Below are 14,635 nucleotides of genomic sequence, written 5' to 3'. Positions count from 1 at the left end.
TTACTCAAAAATTGTAATTAGTAGTACGCTATATCCTGTCATACAATCCTCTTAGTTCACACACATTCTTTCTTGGTGTTGCAATTTCCACAAACAGCAGTGTACAACTTCTATAGTCGTGTTCACCTACATTTTAAACCTCGTAGGATGATGAAGATCATCTTTTTATTAACTATCAATTGAGGATAAATATAATTTTAAATCTCAAAATATGTCATTTCAATTCGAGTATTTTTACGAGTAATTTATTATTACATTTATTTTTTTTAAATTGTACACTCGGTTATACGGACCGTTATTTAACGGATATCGGAACTAGTACTCAAGGTCCAGCCGATTTAGTTTGAAAGTCCTGATATTAAACTAAAACTGTTATATGTTGAATAAAAATGTGTTCATTTGCGATCTGCGGGAATTCTCGACTGTCACATTATTTAGTGTGCTTGATTAAAAGTACGTTATCCTATTATTACTCTTTCCTTCTTAATGCAATTGTGAATATTAGCCACTGCAGACGTAGTGTCGGAACTTACTGCGAATCATAGCCACTGCAGACCTAGTGTCTAAACTTAAATCTAAAGTTGAAACTTACTGAGAATTATAGCTAGTGCAGACCTAGAATCGGAACTTACTGAGAATCATAGCCAATGTAGACCTAGTGTCCGAACTTATGGAGACTCAGCAACATCGGAAACTATTACCCGCTTTTCATCCGTTAAAATGAGGGATGAGTATAGTTAATTTTAGTTTTTGCGAAAATTTTCTTATCGCGATTTACTCTATACTACATGTAGTATCCTATTGAACTACTAGAATTTGTTACCAATTAAATATTTATATTCACATAGCATTATGTTATACTCTATTGCTGGCCCTCTACGTTTTATTGGCCACACGTCAATGGGTAGCTTTTAGCTTTAAAAAATACATTGTGTTGCGTAATATATACAGTACTTATGCAATGATTAGTGTATCAGATGACAATCAACTTATTTTGATATCAACCACGAAGAAATGTTAGCACAAAGCAAACAAACCCACAAAAAATGTATTACTACTATCAACAATCTACGAATTCTCAGCGAAGGAAGTTCTGTGGCACATACTGAAGATCATCTTCTGGCGTGAATATTATATAAGACCATTTCTACAAATTTTGTCCTATAAAGTGAAGGTAAGAAAGGCAATTAAGTGAATCTTACCCTACTCTATACATGATAGATTTACTTTAACTAAGATATGTATTATCTACTTGAGAAATATTTCTCGTTTTACAGTTGTTACAAGTGGAAGTGGTAGTCTCATGTATTTTGGACGAACATCCTCAATTACGTAAAAAGGAGAAGTGGGTAGCTTTTATATGCTGCTTTGTCATGTTCCTCGTTTCAATTCCATGTGTGACAAACGTAAGTAAATAGCTGTTATGCATATTCAATAACAAAGATTATGATAATTATAATTTCTTACCTTGTTGCGTAAAATTTACTAATCCTTGACAATAATTCATCGGACTATCGGCAGCCATCGAAAAGTCAGTTATTAATGTGCTGATTGAATCCAAAACTTTCTTACATGTCTTCTTTGCTTGAACTACGCATTATGACACAAACACCTTTAATTATATTGTTCTGTACCTGAAGAGAACTTTTATTATATGAAAGTATACATAAATATGTAAAAACTAATATTTCACACAACCATTTTTCTGAAGCTAGTATCAATGTTGTCATGTTATGATTCTGCAAGATTTTCTACGTAGTTTTGATTTTTATTGAATGTTATTTCCATGGTATTTTTGGTGCAAAATTATATCTACAAAAATTGTTTATCATTGTTGGTGAATTAAATTGTTTGTTACAAAATTCCATTTTTTTAAATCTTAATTCCTTGCGTTCCAGTTACATCCAGGTGGATGTCATGATATACCCCGTTGCAAAATACCACAATGAAAACGTATCCATTATTAAAGGTCGAATCAATCCTGGAGGTAATGGAAACTTTTAGTGGACGCAAGACACCAGTTAGTTCTACTGTTTCTTCTTAGGTGACAGCACCTTACTGACAGAAAAGAAAGAAAAAAAGTCTTGTTTTACTAGATGTCTGGCGTAAGGGAGCATTCAATTATAACACATTGTTTTGACGATAAACGATTGGCAACTTTGAGCTCATATTTCGAGATCGGAAAGAAGAAAAATAAAAAAAAAAACAACTTTTTTTTATCTTTGATCTTCGGTCAGTGTTGCCAACCTGAAGTAGCATAAGACCTTTTCAAAACATCAAAATTTCCCTTTTTCAGCCCAAATATTCTACAATGTAAATATTTTTTTTTTATCAGTAATGTGAATGATGTCCTCGTGCGTGCATGTGTATGTGTGCGCGAGCAATTGTACAGAAATGTTACTCATTGAACTTTATATAGTAACTATGCCCTATAAAACAGACTAGTCAGTCTTCTAACAGTAAATGAAAACCTGGTATTATAGCACGCACATAAGAAAAATGATAGGTGGAACGCAAGAAGTTAATTCAACGTTCCATGATTATGCTCCAGAGACTGTGATAATGATAATAAATAAAATTATGGAATAAAGGAAGTGAGAGGAAACGGCTTAACCCCGGGAAAACCCACGCACACGTTGTTTGTCCGCCATAAAGTCCACTTGGCGTAAGCTAGGATCAAACTAGAGATCACGTACACCAAGGTAAGTGCTCTACCATTGAGGCACCACGAGTTTACAAGATTCCATTGCTTATCTAAGTTATCTTTATCTAAATTTAATTTTTAATTCTTTGTTCTGCTGAATTATGATTCCTTTCTTTATCACCTTTTTTCTCTACCGCTATCCTTTTCACCATGGAAGATATCTTTTACAAGATCTTTAGATCTTTAATGGAATGCTTAGACTCGCACAAATATTTTGATAATCCTGATATCTCTGAATATTACCTTTGGCGCTCCTGATATGTTTCTTTATTTTAGTGTGTGTATTTCTCTTTGGCAGGTCGATACAGTACATATTTGATCACAATAATGTATGATTTAATAGATTTTGAAAACTAAATAGGATAATAATAAAAGTAAAGAAACTTAATAAATTGATCTAATTAGCAAAGTTGTAAAAATCGGTTTCACGTCTAACTATAATAAAATATCAATAACAGAAATTCAATCCATTATTACCACACTTTAGTTCGCCAATCATAAAAGCGCCATAGAATAATGACTTGACATGTTATAGGATGAGCACCGTAAATAATCACATACAAATGAGTGCTAGTGTATTATTAAATCTAGTGAAGGTAACGCCTTCCACTATAACTGGGGAATGTGAATATCAAGGAAATTTTTATGGGACAAAATTAATAATATAGATTATGTTTTGGTTCAGTCCACTTTCAGAAGTTGTTGGAAAAGTCAACAAACTGTTGCCGTTCGTATATAAATTGCTTAAATTACACAAAGAAGAGTATATATATATATATATATATATATATATATATATATATATATATATATATATATATATATATATATATATATATATATATATATATATATATATAATATACACTGGTTAACACCGGTACTGTAAATAGCGTCAATTGATACAGTAGATGCATTAAAATATATACTTTTGAGCCTAGTAATTCAAGGCATGTAATGGTTAAAAAGACAAATAAATGTACAGACTTGGAAGTATACAAAACTATGAAAATATTGCAATTCCACCTCCCAACAAATTTCCTCATTTTCAAGAATAAATTCTCCGAACAAGTAGAGGTACTAGACATGGGCTACTCCTTCTCTCTGTAACTAGCAAACGTAGTAGTGATTCATTAAAAAATATCGTTTTATAGAAAGAACAGTTTAATACTACAGATTTGCAGACTACATACTTTTCATTAAAAAAAAAAAAAAAAAAAAATGATGATACACAGGTATTTCTTACTGGATTAAATAACATCTATCCTAAATTTAAGTTTACCACTGTGCTAGCAGAAAATAATGAAAAAAGCTCTGCTACATATGTTTGGTAAAAAGTTGCGAGAACACTGCTCTTACGTCAGAGGGCTACACTACAAGATTTCCGTAGCTGATAAGGGGATGTGAAGCGATGAAGTGTGCCGAGTGGTAACGACTGTGTATCAGTCAGTCAGAAGCGTCGCGACAAAACTCTGTAACTTCAGTTACATTGTTTTGTCGCTATAAGCATTTTTGAATTTCCCGCCACCGATATTTATGTTCACCAGGCCCAGCATTGAGCTGAGTCAAATACTTTTGAAAGTATACCAAAGAGAATTTCGATGTAAGTAGGAAATTAGCCGGTCTGTAGCGACTATACGGCTGTTTTTCTCAGGGCCGGCGCTAGCAGTTTTGCCGCTCTGGGCGGTACTATCACATGCCGCCCCTTTAGTCCGCAAACCTTATATTGACAGAAGACGTTCAAGTGTCACGAAAAAGATGCCCCTTTAAAAGCATGTATGAAATGGAAAAGTAAACAAAAAATTGAACTACTTCTCTTGAATGCTTACGTAATATTTGAGGGACCACGGTGGCTCAGTGGAAGTGTTCAGCTGTGGTACATGTGGTCCATGGTTCGATCTCAGCTCATGCCAAGTGAATTTTGTGATGGACAAACACCGTGTGAGTGGATTTCCTCGGGGTTCTCCTGTTTCCTACCACTTTCTTCATTCCACCATTTTCATAATTTCTCATCATCACTGTCTGCTTTAACCTAGTCGGCATAATCGTGGGACGTAAAACTCAAAGATTTTTTTTTTTTTTAAATTTTGCTTACATACTCCATACATGACACAATATTTCGTATGCTCGATTTCGCTGTGTACCTGGGATGTACAGCAGCACATACAGAAAATAAAATAAAAATGCTTTAGTCACGGCTAAGAATTTTACTTTTTAAGCTTATTTTATATCAAAAGGTGTTTCCAATAGAGTATGGAGCATAAAGATAATAGAGTGAATCAGATATTACGGCAAAACTAAGTGATTATACTTTATTGAAAGAAACTTCTTGCTTTGATACGAGCAAATTCCATTATCACATTCGCGTAGTCCAATGTTTCAGCCAATTCGTGTTCTATTGATATCGCTAGACCACACAAGCGTGTTTTAGATGTGCAAGAACGTAAATAGTTTTTAATAAACTTAAGTTTCGAGAAACTTCTTTCTCCACTTGCCACTGTTACCGGTAAGGTTAACAGAATCCTAAGTCATGGGAGCAAAGTCGTGTTCCTTAATTTTAAAGTCTCTTTTGGTGACCTTTCAGGCTTAATTATAGCGGATAACACTTTCAGTTCGACTTTCAAATCATTGAGGTTAATATCTTTCGATTAGGAGGTGTGTTAAAATGCTGGCAAGTTTAGTCACTTTTCAGACAAAAGTTCAGGTGGCATATCTTTAAGATTACTTATATCGTAAAGAAAATCGAAATACTCGCTGTGATGTTTAAACCTTTCTCTTAGAGCTAACACAATCACGTGTAGAACTTCGTAGTAAAAATCGATCTTGTATCTTATTTGTGGATCTTCAATAACTTCATCCTCTGCCTTTACTGAAACTGTCTCTTCTTTCGACTTCGAGCTTGCACTGTATTACCTATCCATGGATCATCCATATCTAATGTTGATGCCAACTAAATCGCATTATTTCTGCTCCTCTCAAAGTACTCAAATGCATTTTCAAGAAACCCGACTGCATCCAGCACATGACAATCAATGCTTTGGAGACTTTGGCTTACTATGTTTATGTGGAGTAAAAAGTCATACCAGATAACGAGTGAGCAAAGGAAAGTAGCCACGCAGCTGGTTTGCTATACACTAGAACATCGTGGGTGACCATTCTATCTGAACTATTGTCGTTACTTACTTGAAGTAAGGCATCATAAACCTCCCCTATTTGATATCTAACATAAGTTGAGTCAGCATCAATTTGGCTCTCCCACGTTGTGGTGCTTAATGGTTTTAAAATGAGACTGCTAATATATTCCTTTAGTATGGTCCAACGTTGAACTATACAAAAACTGAAACGGCGTACTGAGGTGCTGTGGCTGCATCGTTAACGACAAGGTTTAATGAATGACTACTGCAAGGAACATAGAAGGCTCGGGAATATATTTCTAAAATTCTCTTCTGAATACCTGAATGTTTGCCTTTCATATTGGAACCATTGTCATATCCTTGGCCCCTCATGTTTTCGATAGGAATGTTCATTTCCTTCAAATGTTTATTATTAGTACTTCTGTCAGTCCTAGGCCAGCGGTGTCTGTTCCCGGTACGAAACCAATGAGTTTTCAACCAATTTGTAAATTAGTTAAAAACTCGCTGCTAGAACCTAAATGTCTTTAGACGCTGTAGACTAAACGGCCTGTATCAAGTGGAAGTGTACCTTTTGCATATTTGGAGTGGAGCGTTAGAACATTGCTGAATAGAAAAAATATAAAAGACACCTTGAAAATCTTATGCCCCCTAGCTGAAAATCTTCGTTGCTGCAAGGGAAGTATTGAACGAGATACCTGTGGCTAGTAGTGCGATAATTGAAAATGAGAGGGAATGCTGTGAATTACCTGAGTAAATAATTTCCTGAATGTGAGTGAAGTAAGTTCAATTTCATTCTCAGGTGAATACAGTTTTATGTTCCATTTGTGGGCCTATTACGAAGCATTATATTTTAATAGTATTCTTTTCTCTTTTTTCAAATTTTGCCGCCCATTAGACTTGCCGCCCTGGGCGGTGGCACGGCTCGACCCCCCTCGCGCCGGCCCTGGTTTTTCTCAAAACTGCTCCGCCAAAGTTACAGCGTTTTGTCGCGACAGGGCAGTGCAGCAGTCCCGTAAAGTAGAGGAGGAAAATGGAAGCGCATAGCAATATGTTTCGGAAAGACGAACAACGTACATGGATCAAGATTGAACTGGCACGGAGACGCAGTGCACAACAATGCTTCCAGGGACTTCGTGACGACCTTTTTGCCAAAATGAAGAAACAACTGCGGGTGAAGCACTATATTACAAGAAAAGACATCATCCGTGTTATATGGTAGTCCCTGCAGGACATCGACAAAGATTGACAGTCTGACGATGTACGACGCCTTCAACACGTATGGAAGAAAGTGATAGAGATGTGAAGCGATTACATTGGAGAAATAAAACAGGTGTTCTTCTGTGCATAAAGCTTGGCACGCATTATAAACAATGTTGTCATGAGTTTTATCCATCCTTTGTAAAAGACAGTAAAGAGAATTACATGATTTTATATCCATTTATAATACGCAATCAATGTTTGTTTACTACTGTGCAGGTTGAATAGAAGCTAGAAAATGTCATTATAGATTTTGAGTGGGATATGGACAGCCACAGCTACCTGTAAAAATGTTAACAGGTTGATTCCATTAACGAACTCGACCGAGTTAATTGCACTAGCTGTCCATTGTAAAAAACGGAATTCAAAAATTCGCTTTCGTTCAAGAGTTGTTGTGTGAAGCAACGGTCGGCCGGATGGATGGACGTACTAAGTGCGTGATCCTAATAAATTTCTTAGGCTTGACGGTTAGCAGACTAGGCAATAAACTTATTACTTAATCTATGGAAAACCTAATGTGTGCAACATCTGTATATAAATGAAAAATCTTGACTTTCTCTTAGGGGGTAAATTAAAATGTTAAATAAACATTTTCTTAAGTACATACAGGGCAAATCAAAATGATAGACCCAATGCGAGAAATCTAATAAACAACCTGTGAAATGTTATTGTGAGACATGTATACTAAGAAGTTCTGAGTAGTAAACAATCTTCCGCTCAGCAAATTCTCCTATCATGTCATAGGTTATTAGCACAGGATTGTAAGGTGCAATTCTGCTGGGTTCCGAGCCATCTTGCCATAGCTGGTAATAGAAAACCAGACCGTGCAGCGAAAGTTATTCCCCATGAAGGAAGAGAGCTTCGTCTCCCTATACCGAGCACGGATCTGCGTTCGCTATTAACTAGTCAGTTGCATCAGCGTTGGCAGCTATAATTTGATCAGGCTGTCGACAATAAATTAAAATATACTCAAACCTGTACCTCATATTTGGATCATCAGCTCAAGATGATCTCGACAGGAGGAACGAATTCTAGCTCGACTTGACATTGTACATTCACACTTAACACACTGATTTCTACTTTGTGACAAAGACCCACAATTGTGTGCGGCGTGTAAAGTTAGACAAAGTATTCAACACCTGCAGTAGACTTACCAACACTGCTTGGAGATAAACACCGAACGATTTCTCAAGTTTTTATATTTCTTTGTCACCTCCATGTTCTATCAGCCTTGCGATTGTCCTAGTGTTTATACTTAACTCATTTCTTGCTTCCTCCTGTGTGTTTGTCTCCTGTCTATCGTCAGTAAACTCATTTTTCATTTCCAGTTCAGTTGACAATCCTGACAAGTATTTGACTTATGTTATCTTTTATACTAACTCGGATCTTCTTTACCCTTGCCGCGTAGCCCCGGCAAAAGACGACTAATATCCTCTTGTGTTACTAGTTTTACTCTAATGCTTTTATCATTGTGTTTGGCATATTTTCTATCTTATATTTTCTTTCATGACAGGCTTATTACTGCATTTTGGACATTCACGGGTGCAAAAAGACCTTTACAGTATAACGCACCCACTCAAATTTTTTACTCTTACTCTTCAAAAACTTACATTTAATTATGCATTCAAAGTTACATTCAACTCTAGAAAATCTAGAGAAGTCATAATATAGCTTCAAAACTTGCCATGTGGTTGACGAATGAAATGTGCATATACGAAGACAAGGGTGACTGTAATCAAACACATATCGGAAGGACGAAGAGAAGTAGAGACACTATAGATAAGGAAAATACATCAGTGACGCTAAAGGTAATAATACAGTGGTATTAGGATTATCAAAACATTTCTGTGAGTCATCCTATTAAAGATTTTATATAAGACATTTTCCATGGTAGATAGATCCATTTCGAATCCAATTAAATTAAAATAAAGGGTCCAAAATTACATTTAGCTAGACAATGGGATTGTATAACAAACTATTCAACTCCTAAACAATGATAACTTTTTACCTTCGTACTACTTTGAACCGACAATACTATAGAAATGAAATTCAGTAAAAATCAAACATACGAAGAAAATCTTGCAGAACCACAGTATAACAATAGTGATACTAGTTACAAAAAAATGTCAACCTACAATGAGTTAGTTATATGTGTGCAATAATATAAATTATTTTCACGAACACAACGAAATAATTAAGTGTTTAGGTCATACTACATTGTTCAATCAAAAAGCATACAGAAAGATATAAGGAAATTTTGAAATAAATTAACATCTGAACTACTAATGGACCCGTCTATGACTCCAGATCAATTTGTCCGTCGAAATTATTATCAAGGTAAACGAAACTTACGCAGCAAAGTAAAAATTTATAAACTTCAACTTTAAGTACGTGTACTTTCTGAGTACGTATCTGAACTGGCTGGCTAATACATTTTGTATGTCACAAGTATCAGACTTTGCTGTAAATATGTATGCCTGAAGGAAAATCTTTTATAAATTTGCTATGATAATTATTGTTATGTTTCTGTTGTAATTGACAATAATTTATTCCCAAGCAAACAATGCGTATTTATTTTAAAGTTTTCTTAATAAGTGGATTGAATAGTAATTTTAGAAAATAGACTACATTAAGCTAAAAGAATGTGTTAAATTTTTTCTTCATTCATGATGTCCATGTTTGCCTCAATACTCTCCTAGTAGCAATGTGACCAATATGATAAGTTTCCCTTCGTGGTATACAGGAGGTAGTACTGTTTTTTCACAGATAATACTTTGTTGTTACAAATTGATTTAATTAAATGTGATGAGTATTTATAAGATAATTTGTCATATTAAAAGTGCTCCGAAAATTTTTGTCCCAAGGTCCATGGAATTTTGAGCATTTATCAACGTATTGAATGAATGTATCTGAATTCTGAGATTCAGATTTATGTTAAACTGTAGGTTAACATCTCATATAGTCTCGGTGTGCTAATAGGGGATGTTAAAACTCTAAACAAAGCTTTTGAATAAGATAAACGGATTCCTTCAATTGAATAACATTTTTAATACATTAACATCTTCCGGTCGCGCATTGCCTTGCAGGGGAAAAGTACTAACAACTTACATTCTTTTTTTTTTTTTTTTGTTTGTTTTCTTTATTGAATACAAGTTTAAATGTTTAAAAACAATTTTATACCATTACTAAGAAAAAATTATCGTAACAATGTGATTTTTTTTCAAATTTCGGCCAACTTTAGAGCACATGCGCGACTAGAAGATAAAAACCGATTTTATTTCTTTTTCATTCCTTTTTAGTTCCCCCAATTTGCAACTTTTCTGTGGTATTACAAGTTGAATTTTTTCGGCCCACTCCAGTCTCTCTCTCTCTCTCTCTTTCTCTTTCTCTCCCTCCCTCTCTCTCTCTCTCTCTCTCTCTCTCTATATATATATATATATATATATATATATATATATATATATATATATAATATGGGGTGTCCATAAAGTCCGTTGCCATCCCGTGTATCGTCGAAACCATTGCGAATATGATATGACGAAACGCAAAAACACATCTATAATTATTTTAAGGGGCGTGAGTTTTTAGCTATAAAAGGTACACTCCAGACACCCCCATATAGGAGTACGTGGGGCTCTTGTCGAGTCCTTCCCAACGATATATTACTCGACTCCCTTTACTATTTAAATTTTTCAAGTTGACCCCCGTACTTCTATATGGAAGTGTCTGGGGTGGACCTTTTATAGCTCAAAATGCAATCCCCTTAAAATGATAATGAACATGTTTTTGCGTTTTCTCATATTCGCAGTCGATTCGAAGATAAACGGGGTGGCAACGGACTTTATGGACACCCCACATTATATATATATAATATGGGTATTCTATCCGAAGACATATGTACCCCATTGTACCAGAGCTAAACTATGCTACAAAGCTAATAAACCAAGTATCGTGTGACCAGTTTTTCTTTTTTGGTTTAAGAATATATGAAAAAGCGGAAGTAGAGGAGAGTGAAGAAATAGGTTGAGAATCAAGATTAGGAATGCTCCGTTTAAATAATAATAGCTACATTGCTTAATATCTGATAGACTTATATCAGAAGAAGTCATACTCCTTAACACAGCTGAGTGAATGATATGATCAAATATGAACAACAATTTTATTGCACTGTTCTTGTAGAATTGGACAAACATGTGCGTATGTGAACTTCCCGTTAGTAGTACTAACATCTCTTCCCCGTCCACTATCTCTTCTTGTCAATTGTAATAATGATGTCGGAATAGAAGGTGTATATATATATATATATATATATATATATATATATATATATATATATATATATATATATATATATATATATATATATATATAATATAAAATATTTGAAAATAAGGTGTCAATGCATATCAGATTTCTGCGGGACTTAAAACGCAGTTGGAGATGTTTCTCTCAGTCTGGTATGTATGATTGGTTCAAGTCATTTAAAGATAATTGAAAATGAGCATATTCTTTGTCCAAGAACCTCAACCAAAGAAGACAAGCACATTGCTGTTGAATCACTTGTTCAATGAGAACGAGGAATTACTGTTACAGAACAACAAAAACATCATCATCATCATTATTATCATTATTATTATTATCATCATCATCATCATTATCTTATCATCATTATCATTATCATCATCATTATCATCATTTATTATTATTAAAAATGTAAGGTTATATATATTGAACTGTAGTCATTCAATGTCATTGATTCCCCTAACTCGCATTAATTTGACATGAATACATAACATTTGAGAATTATTCTGAAATTCTATTTAATTCTTAAATACTGTTCTCTTTTTCAGGGAGGAATGTATGTTATTCAATTACTGGATTGGTTTTCTGTATCTCTACCGTTGTTACTTATTTGCATACTGGAAACTGTAATGGTTGCATGGATTTACGGTACGTAGAAGGCATTTATTTTTTGAAACTTTGTTAACATATAACCAGTTATTTCTTGTTATATCCATTTCGTGGCTCTTTCTTAATATATAGATACAATATGTGTGTGCGGGGATGAAAAATTAGAACAAATTACATTTCATACGCTGTGCTATCTGTACTTGTATTTACCGCGTCAAGATAAGAAGCTTATGTATTCAAATCTGTGCAAATATTAGGAAATGCCTAATTTACCTTTTTGTACTTCCTCAGTTAGAAAGTCGTGGAGTAGCACATGTAATACTTCCTAGCATTAAGTATTTCTATTTCAACATACTTTGTATAGTAACATTCAAGGACAAATTTTATCAATTTTTCAACTTCACCTTTTTAATTAACGGAGGGACATTATTGACTACAATTTTATATATATATATATATATATATATATATATATATATATATATATATATATAATATTTAAAAAATGATTCATTTCTTAAGTAATAAAAATATTTCAGTTTATATTTGAGAAATTCTGCCAACAACCGATTTTTCTTGATGTCTAATTTTTACTGCAGGTGAAATTACATCCAATTTCAAAGTGCAATAAACGTGAAATCGGATCGGGATTGAACGTAGGCCTTTAAATTACAGTGGTTGAACATTAGCCATTATAATGCCCAGTCCTTTCGCAGACTAGCTATACTTCAAAGCGATGTTGTACGTCCCAGATTGCTTATTTTAATATCGGTGTCAGTCAAATAGCGTAATTTGCGTTATTTGTGTGCAAGGTAAACTTAGATCCAGAATAGCATTTGAGTAAAGTATTATAATGCAACAAAACAATTAAATTTATAAAACATATTTAAGATATAGTTAATTTTCTTGCAAGTAAAATAAGTAAATGGTAGAATAATGATTAGATAGTCAAAAGAACTGCTTTTCTTAGTAGAATATAATCTTGGTATTTGAGTTGGATGGAACAAAGTCTACTGTACTTCGGGTTAAAGGAAAGAAAAGCGAAATTTTTAATTTTCTAAATTTTTCACAAGCACAGTGGGGCAGATATAAACTCCAGTACATTTATTTTTTACACCGATTTAACATTACAATTCATTATATATATATAATATAATATAATATAAGGCATTACTGCTGTATCGCCGGACCAATTTGAAAATCGAAAAAAGTACCAAAATATACTGCATTCGGTTATATTTGGTTGGATTACATTAAGTTACATTAGATTACGTTATTAGGCGTGCAGTTTTACTATACGGATCCATAGTATAAGTAGTAGTAGTAGTAGTAGTAGTAATAGAAACGGGTTAGAAGCCCCGCAGGGGTTTGTTGGGTTCTGTTCTCGACATGAAAGGGGAAAATTAAAGACTTGCCCAATTTTTTTGGTGCATTTTACAATTTATGGATCTGTATAGTAAAACTAGTGTACCTCTCCGCGAAATAATCCATTCGCCTCCATATACAGTGCCGCTTACATCAAAAACAACCAACAAATGCAACCACTTCCTTATCTTTTACTATTTCCCTTACCTAACTTTCACTCATTCTTCCTCACAAACTTAAATAAATTCTCCAATTGACCCGGTAAATTTCCTAAAGTTGGTCCGGCGATACAGCAGTTAACCCAAATATAAGGCTACAATAATATTTCCTTTCTTTTTTAAATTGTGTATTTATTTTTCTTTTAAGTGCCAATGTCGGGTATACAACATTGTATTATGATACTGTATCATTTCTTTAAATGTTGCCAGACACATTCCGTAAGTCAAGCGAGAAATAACTGTCGAGTTAGTAATCTCCGGCTTTCCGGAACGTATGTGAGTGAAAAGTGCGCACTATTTCCTCTTCTAGTTCGGGCCGATTTGATCGAAGCGAAATTCGATTCTGTGTAACTGTACAAAGCGATCTTAAAGTATCAATGCCAATAAAATCAACTGAGTATAATAGTTGCAGCAATCCTTTCATGTTTCTTTGTTTCACCTTCAACAGGTCTCGCTTCCCTTTCAACAGGACAGGTCTAATCTCCGGAGATATATATAATATAGCAAAAATTCTTTCAAACACTCAGTGTAGAGCTTACTATTATGAAACCGGAATTGTGCAGATATCTCAGACAATATGGAATCGATAGAACGATTAGTATCAATGAATTGTTCGTTCTTGCTGTCAGTTAATTATTGTAAGATCATAATTGAATAATTCTGAGTAACAAAATGTTCATCGTCGTTAGAACTTAAACTGAGTAATCCCAAGCAACGAATGATTCATTGTTGATCAACTTAGTGTATCTAGTGTTGTTGGTGAGACGGATTTTAACATCTGCGCCAGTATAAAACACCTCTTTGGAGGTGAACTTCAAAACTCAAGACTCATAACTGAATAATCTCTGTTAACGAATGATTCGTTTTTGTTAGTGAGAAGAACTGACTTTAATAGTGCGCTGAAAATGGATTATCATTTGCTAGTGTTATATCCTCTATTTTAGGTGTGTTTGGATGTACAGAACATCAGATTTCCAAGTTTCTATTCTTTATAAATATGGACATTTAGAGCGCATGGTAGAGCACGAGAAGATGAATGGTTCTCC

General features: G+C 34.1%; 1 protein-coding gene across 3 annotated transcripts in view; it reads left to right on the top strand.

The window, feature by feature from the left end:
- Positions 1–14,635, top strand: part of LOC145672130 (sodium- and chloride-dependent glycine transporter 1-like) — a 102,329-nt gene that overhangs the window by 81,161 nt on the left and 6,533 nt on the right. For all 3 annotated transcript variants that reach the window (XM_081741454.1, XM_081741445.1, XM_081741434.1), the window contains exons 11-12: positions 1,278–1,406; positions 11,946–12,045. In XM_081741454.1, the coding sequence (XP_081597580.1) occupies positions 1,278–1,406; positions 11,946–12,045 (229 nt within the window). The remainder of the gene's footprint in view (positions 1–1,277; positions 1,407–11,945; positions 12,046–14,635) is intronic.

This window comes from Thermobia domestica, chromosome 2 (assembly GCF_964235325.1).
Source record: "Thermobia domestica chromosome 2, izTheDome1.hap1.1, whole genome shotgun sequence".
Lineage (NCBI taxonomy): Eukaryota > Metazoa > Arthropoda > Insecta > Zygentoma > Lepismatidae > Thermobia > Thermobia domestica.
Note: the sequence above shows the minus strand (reverse complement) of the source record. Positions and strands in the feature narration are given on the sequence as shown.